This window comes from Eurypyga helias, unplaced genomic scaffold (assembly GCF_000690775.1).
Source record: "Eurypyga helias isolate BGI_N326 unplaced genomic scaffold, ASM69077v1 scaffold45407, whole genome shotgun sequence".
Taxonomy (NCBI): domain Eukaryota; kingdom Metazoa; phylum Chordata; class Aves; order Eurypygiformes; family Eurypygidae; genus Eurypyga; species Eurypyga helias.
The window spans coordinates 1,195-8,513 of NW_010264586.1; the positions used below are offsets into that span (position 1 = coordinate 1,195).

The following is a 7,319-nucleotide window of genomic DNA, read 5'->3' on the forward strand; positions in this document are numbered from 1 at the left end:
TGAGCACCTTAGGAAGAGGTGGAAATAGAATGAAAATGGCTTGGAATCATGGCTTGTGACTAATCCATGGACCAAGAGGCTTGGAAGCAGTGCCCTTATCCATGCTGTTCCACAGGGACAACACTGACACAAAGAGGAGTGAGAGGGGCTCTGGTACAGCAAAAGCAGGAACTGAAGTGACCGTAACTAAGATTGACCCAAACTGCAACAGGCAGAGCAGGTCAGACCACTGAGGTCTGTTAAAACAAAACCTACCAAGAACTGCAGGTGTGAGATGCTGTGAGGCAAGGGGACATGCTGTTCGGGAGGTCCTGGATGGATGCTGCATCCTCTGGCACACCAGGGAGCAGGTGTGCATCTGTGCTTGCTCAGTGCAGCTCTGCTGAGACTGTCCCGTGCCTGTTCCCTGGGTGTTCAGAGCTTCAGGATGGAGACAACACCCGCACCCCCTCACCCTTCTCTTTATTTACAGACATGACATCGACTGGGGGTGTGGTGATGGGAAACGGCACCTTGTGAAGCATCTGCCCACCCAGACAGCGCTGTGCCTGCAGCAAGGTCTTTGCAAGCTCTGTGCAGTGGGAGGGTGGGTGGGCACACGGCGTAGGCTCCACGACGTGGGGACGCCAGCTGGTTGACCAAAAGGCAATACAGGTCCCCGTGGCTGAGCCTCCTCTGCCTTCTGAGTCATCTATTTCCACCGGCCACCCACCATAGTCTTCCCACGGGCAGTCTTTGACCTGGAAGAGAAGCAGAAAAGCATGTGCAAAAAAGGCATTAGTGAGCATGAAAGGAGGGACAAGGTGAGCCATCAGCCGCCATCAGCGGTCCTGAAAAGAGGACTGAGTGTCTCCGGGTGATGCTCGCTGCCCTCTGAGGAAGAAGGTCTTTAGCAGCCCCAGATAAAACCCTGGGACCTGAGTCAGTCTATGTGGTTTGGGAGTCTATGGGAACAAGCTCATGCATTTTGCCAGGTGTTTCTAAGGACTCCCAATTCCCTTCCCATGTCTCTCCCTCCCAAGGATCCTTCAGGGAAGAACCAATGAGTCGGATCTCCAGTTGCAGAGGGTTAAGAACAGCTGCAGGATCCTTCCCCCAAGAACCAGAAGCTGTGAAGCTCTTAGCCAAGACCCACTCTCCTTAACCACCATCAGTGACAGAGGCACTGCTCTGCGCATGGTCAGCAGAGAGGAAGAGGAGGAGGCTTGGGTGGACAGTGAAGAGCATTTCAGATGTGTCATCCTGAGAGTCACCAGCACACCTTTGGCTGCCAATCCTTGGCCTTGCCTCCTCCCTCAGCCCTACTGCTAGCCCGATGTTGGCTCCAGTGTCCATGCAGCACACATGCAGTCAAGACACACAGCACTCAGGAAATGCCTGTACTCACCCTTTGCTGCAGTAACAGGCCATATTTGGGGCAGAAGAGAAGAGAGATTTGGTGTAAGTGAGCAGAAGATGCTGCTACCTGACACACAGGGAGACTGAGCACCTCTCATAGGAGATGACAGGGTAGGATGGAGATACGAGAGCAGCATAGGACTCCCAAGGGTGGGGGTTAAACCCCCACCTCCACCCACCTACAAAGGGTCCCCCAGTCCTGTGCAGGTAACGTGGGCACAGGGACAGGCTCCCCTGACCTTGCAGCGCTGCACAACTCCCACAACCTGTGGGATTTCCCCTCCTACACGAGATGGGATCTCCAGCAACTTCCCTGAGATTCTGGGCAGGGTCACTGCCAGGATGGGGGCAGCTGGGGGCTGACAGGACCCCGCAGGACACAAGGCTCCATGTGCAGAGGTGGGGTCTCCCCAGGGTCCATCCCCAGTGGTGTCCCTGGGTTAAGGGGAAGCTGGTGGAGGTGGAAGTCTATGGGGGGTCTGTCAGTGGGAGCAGAGCAGCATGGGCCAAGGTCCCTGGACCAGACCTGCAGGTCCCTGAACACTGGATAGCAGTGGGACCAGAGGCAAGAGTGGGAGGGACAGGAGGTGGCTCTGCCAGAGAGCCAGGAGATACACAGAGAGGGAAATGGGGCCAGGGGAGCAGGGAGCTGGAAGGGCAGGAGGTGTTGAGGAAGGATGCTTAGCTTGCCCCAGGGACTTACACTTTCTGGTGGTCACTAACACGGTTCCGGAGGACGTTGATCTGCAAGAGAAACACAGGCAGATGGTGAGACCTGGCAAGATGCCCCATGCCTGGACGGGGATGAGGGTCTGGGTGCAGATGGATCACTGCTCTCCCTTTGCCAGCGGTTCTTGCATGGTGTTTAGCATGGGGCTGTGATGTGCAGCACAGCAGGAAGCCTGTTGCACTGCAAAAGCACACATTCCTGGGAACTGGGAGGTCCGTCACAGGGCCACCGCACAGCCCCTTCCACCAGCTGCCCCATCCTGCAGCACGTGATAGCTGTGTGCTCAGCCTTGCCAGGGTGGCTGGCAGCTGCTGGGAGGGTTGGTTTGATGCTCATCTCCGAAAGGGAGGCAGCTGTGGCTCTGCTTTCAGTGGTGCAGAGTCTCGAGTGTTTGTCACCCCATGCACAAAGTTGGGCACAGTTCTTTTCTGATGCAGCCAGCTTCCTGCAACAGCACTGTCAATCAGACAACCCGTCTTGTCTCCCAGATAGGAGCAGAAGGAGCAACCAGGCACAAGGAGGGTGGATAAGCTCACGGAGGACCCCATGGCTCACCTCATATTTCTGCCGCTTGAACTTTTCCTGGAGGTCAAATTTCTCAGCCTCTAGGTCACGGATGGTTTGCCAAAGCTCCTTGGCCTTTTCCCTGCGTGAAGAGCCAGCTGGTGTCAATGCAGAAAAGGGATGCGGCTCACAGGGAGCTCAGGGACAGGGACAGGGCAGTGATGCCATCATTTCGTCTGCTCCCCCGGGATGGGTCCTGCCCAGGCAGGGATGTGTTAGCCAGGCAGCGATGCCAGTCGCACGCGTGGACCATCGCCGTGGGTGAGTTTGGGACGCACGGGGACACGCATGTCCCATGGGAGCGTGGCTCCCTCTGATGGCCAGCGCTGCCAGCAGCAGCCTGGCAGTGGTGGCCAGGCAGAGCCACGGAGCCCGTATTCCCGTGGATTGTCACAGCCCATCTCCCAGCCGTGCCATCATCCTCCTGCCTGGGCTGCAAGCCCCAGGCAGCCCACCCAAGCCCAGGATCCTGCCCCAGGAGTTGGGACACAAAGCAAAGTCCCTGTCCTGGACATCCCTCCTGCAGCCCACGCTCACCTCAGTTTGTCTTCGTCGAGGTGGTCAATGTTCAGGGGCTTCCGCCGTTCGCTGAGGATCTTCTTCTTCTTTTCCCGCTCTGTTTGCTTCTTTCCACCCTTTTTCTCTGACTGAGGAAACCATCAGTCCATTTCAGGGAAGGAAACCTGCCCAGCCTTTGTTCTACCCCTATCCCTAAATCTGTCTCCAACACCTTCAGATTTGGGACTCCAGAAGCACATAAGGTCCTCAAGGAAATTTTGGCAATAGTGGACAAGACACTTCCCCATCCCTGTCCCTGAGGCGAGGCTGGACCCACCCTGGCCAGCATCCGCAAGGCAGAGCTCTCAGCCCACTTTGGCCTTCTGTCTGCTGCCAGGACCCAGCAACACTGGCCGGCCTTCCGCTTCTACAGGTTACCAACGCTGAGAACACAGACAGTGCTGTGGGGCCAGCCCATGGCTGAGCCCTCCCCAGGAGCACCAACAGCTTCATTGCCACCGCTTGGGGTAGGATCACACCTTTTGCATGTAGCCTCCAAAATGCATCATGTTGGAGAAGGCTTTCTTCTTCCGCGCTTCCTCCTCAGCCCTCTTCCGTGCCTCCTCTTCCTCTTTGCGAGCTCTTTCTTCCTGCCAGGATCAGAAGTGGGTCAGGAGCGGACGCACAGAGGCCTCACGGACCAGTGTGCATGCAACACACAGCTTGTGCTGCCAAGTGCTCTGCAGACAGGCCTGTACTACCCAAGAGCAGCCCGAGCCCCTCAGTCCCCAGAGCGAGACTCACGGCCATGCGGGCTTGCCGCTCCTTCTCCCTCTCGCTGCGAATCCGCTGCTGCTCTGCCCTCTCCGCTCGCCGCTGTTCCTGCAGGAGAGGACGTCAGTTTGGACACCCCAGGGAATCTGCATCCTCACTGTCCCTAGGGACATATACCTGACCCCAAAAGCCCTGAGACCCCCAAGGGCAGATCTGCTGCTCCCATGTCTCCCGTGACCCGTGACCACGGGGGAAGGTGAGTCTCCATTAGGCACAGCAGCATCACAGCAGCCAGACCAGGGGCTTCCCAGGCACTGGGGTGCAAACCCTGGCTCAGATTTCAGGCTCTGTCTTGCAGGGACATGGGGTGTCTCAGGGGAGAGGGTGGCGATAGCGATAGAGGGGGAAGGCTACAGACATACAATCCTGTCCTTGAGGGAGATGAGCTCCTCCTCCTCCTTCTTCCTGCTCTCAAAGTGAGCTTCGATGAGGGCCTGCAGTTCATTCAGGTCCTTCTCCATGCGCTTGCGGTGGATGTCCTGCACCGGATGGAGATAGCAACAATGGTTATGCTCCCACAGGTGAAGCTGTCCCGGAGCTGCAGAGCTGCTGGGCACAGAGTGCAGGAGCGATACAAGGGGATCACCTCATGGGGACTGACATTAAGTGCTCTACTTACGTCAAAATCCAGTCTCTCACCATCTGGGATTTTGGGGGGCACCAGATTTGGCATGAAGACCCTGAAATCGAAGTTGAGCAGGATGGTGAGCCTGCAGCAGATACCTGGGACAGGACGGTGCCTTTCACCCATGCACCAGTCTGCCCACCCCTCCTCTCTGAGCCTTGCAGTCCCCAAGGATGCAGGGTGAGCACATTTTGAGAGCAGGGAAGGGTAATGCTGCTTCCTGGAGGTTGCCAGCTGGACAGCCTCAGAGGAAGACCTCTGGCCTTGCTGGGAAGCACTCCCAGGCACCCACATGGCTGAAATAACTCTGAAAGCTGCAGGCAACTTGGCCATGACCCTTTGCCAGGCACCCTGGGGCTGGCAGCCACCCCACTGCCCACCCAAAAGAGCACAGAGGAACTGTGTGCTCCAGTGTGATTTGACACAAGGAGCTGGAAGCCATCCTCATCTCCTGTGGGCTTGAGGGAGCGCAGGAGATGCTCAGAATGGGCACAAAAAGACACAGAGATTAAGAGATCATGGCTGAGGACAGATCTGCCTCCCACACTGCAGCATCTCAGGAGTCTGTGTGGACCTACAGGTTCCTGGCAATGGTGCCTGGCCCCACTCCTTCAGACAGGTGCTCCTGTCCCTGGGATGCTGACACACAAATGTGTGCTTCGTGCCAGCCATAGGCAGGAGCACACTGCAGAAGACAGACCCTGGCTGTGCCATGGACTGTGTACCCCAGGCTGGTGTGCACACAGATCTTTTCCAGCAGTGGGGCCACAGGGCAGCTGGGCTTCGCCCAAGGAGCACACAAAATGCTTCAAAACTGCCAAAAGACCTCATTCTCAGGATGCCCTTCATATTCCGTGCTTATCTGCCTGTTTCCCTCCACAACCCAGTCCCACCCTGCTTTCAAGCTGTTGAGGCCTCATGCTCCCATTCCCTTTATGGATCATGGTGCTAAGCCCACCACATGGAGCCTCTGCCCTGGCACAGCTCCTACATCAGACCTTGCACCAAAAAAAAATGCACGGACACTTACTTGGGTTTGGGCTTTGATTCACCTTCAGGTCCCCAGGAGCAGGAGAGAAAGATGACGTTAGTGCCACAGAGGCATCTGCTTTCACACCTTGACCCAAAACCACAACACTGAGCCAAGCTACCCCTCTCCCAGCAGCACAGGCTGCACTGTGGGTCATCCTCCAGAAGAGACATGCAATGAGGTGTCCGTCTGCGTGCCAAAACCCGAGACACATGTTGGTGCTCCTGGCTGAGCAGAAAGGCATTTGACACCTCCTTACACAGGTGAAGGGACAGTCCTTCCCACCCCAGAGAGGAACGAGGATGGATACTTCACCTTCCCCAGGCTCCTGCTCTCGGTCCCCCTCTCCACCTGTGGAAAACACGATACTGTGCCTCCTGGAGGCCAGCCCCGCTGTACGCCCTGCTCATGGACACAGTGGGCTGGTTCAGCCAGGCTGTTCCCCTCTGCCCTGTATTTATCCCCACTGCAAAGTCCAGCTCCATCCCTCCAGGATGGACAGGGAGAGAGCAGGACCTTCACAGACATCCCTGTCACAGACAGACCAGGAGAGCCACAGATCTTCTCCAGGAGGAACCCAGACAAGCTTTGCAAGAGCTCAGGCTGGGGAAAGCAGTAGTACTACTTTCCCCACCTGTATTTTGGGTGAATTTCTTACCGAGACAGCACAAAGCCATCCCTCCTGCTGCCCCAGCCCTGGCGGAGGACGGGGCCAGGGCAGCTCTGCACCATTTACCACAGATTCTCAGCTGCAGCAACTGAATTCAACACCAAAAACCCTGTTACAAGGGCCCAGTTTGTTGACGGATTGAAATTAGGACTGAACTGGCCAAAACTGTCTCCTCCACTCCTGCTTTACCTTCTCCGGGTGCTTTCGTTTCATCTTCTTGTTCTGTTTCAAAAGCAATGGGAAGAATATGAGCGCGCTCATGGGTGAGGGTAGTCACATCCAGCACCCTAACTCGGGAAGCACGGCTGGGATCAAGCCTGCCCCACCAGCCGTGACATGGCAGCACAGGGACACACACCAGGCAACCCCATCTGCTCCAAAGAGGTCTCAAGAAGACCAGTGTTTTTTGAATAGTGAGACACAACAGAGCATGTCCCCACCCCTGTCAATCCCCCATCTAAGGCTACTGGGACCTCTTGGTGGAACAGGCTTAACTCCTTTTTGGCATTATTTCGGATTGCTGGACACAAAGTGTTTGATCAACCATCAGACAACACCATTACCCTCATGCTGGCAGTGCCAAGGCACTCAGATCAGGGAAGGGAAGCTCATTTTTGATACCTCCTTGCTGGAAACCACAGATACAGGGGAGAGCTGCCACACTGTGCTACTGGTCCACTGTCACAAACCACACTGGGACATCCCAGACCCTTTTGGCACCCCACCAAAACAAAGCAAGGCTTCGGCCAAGCCATGGGAGCTTGTTGGCAAAACCACCACGCACCATCTGCCTTGGTTTCTTCAGTCTCCTCCTCCGCCTCCTCTACTTGTTCTTCCTGACCTGTGGAGTAATGGGCAGCATGAGTGGGACCCTATGGATCCCGGTATTGGAATAACTGGGCACAGAGACGGCTCAGAGACCTGTGGCAGACATAGCCACAAGAGAAAGAAGAAAAAGCTCAGAAAGAAA

At 56.2% G+C, this 7,319-nt stretch overlaps 1 protein-coding gene across 4 annotated transcripts in view; it reads right to left on the minus strand.

The window, feature by feature from the left end:
- Positions 1-661: 661 nt before the first annotated feature.
- The window catches only part of TNNT2 (troponin T type 2 (cardiac)), a 9,076-nt gene continuing 2,418 nt past the window's right edge, over positions 662-7,319 (minus strand). Inside the window, exons 5-17 of one of the 4 annotated variants that reach the window (XM_010156421.1) lie at positions 7,134-7,190; positions 6,539-6,571; positions 5,995-6,030; positions 5,680-5,701; positions 4,644-4,704; positions 4,387-4,503; positions 3,995-4,072; positions 3,730-3,840; positions 3,230-3,339; positions 2,684-2,774; positions 2,102-2,142; positions 1,388-1,393; positions 662-740 (exon numbers count right to left, since the gene is read on the minus strand). In XM_010156421.1, the coding sequence (XP_010154723.1) occupies positions 692-740; positions 1,388-1,393; positions 2,102-2,142; positions 2,684-2,774; positions 3,230-3,339; positions 3,730-3,840; positions 3,995-4,072; positions 4,387-4,503; positions 4,644-4,704; positions 5,680-5,701; positions 5,995-6,030; positions 6,539-6,571; positions 7,134-7,190 (812 nt within the window). In that variant the 3' untranslated portion in view covers positions 662-691. Of the gene's footprint in view, positions 741-1,387; positions 1,394-2,101; positions 2,143-2,683; positions 2,775-3,229; positions 3,345-3,564; positions 3,574-3,728; positions 3,841-3,994; positions 4,073-4,386; positions 4,504-4,643; positions 4,705-5,679; positions 5,714-5,988; positions 6,031-6,538; positions 6,572-7,133; positions 7,191-7,319 lie in introns of all 4 variants that reach the window. The other 3 variants (XM_010156422.1, XM_010156423.1, XM_010156424.1) reach the window with 3 other exon arrangements.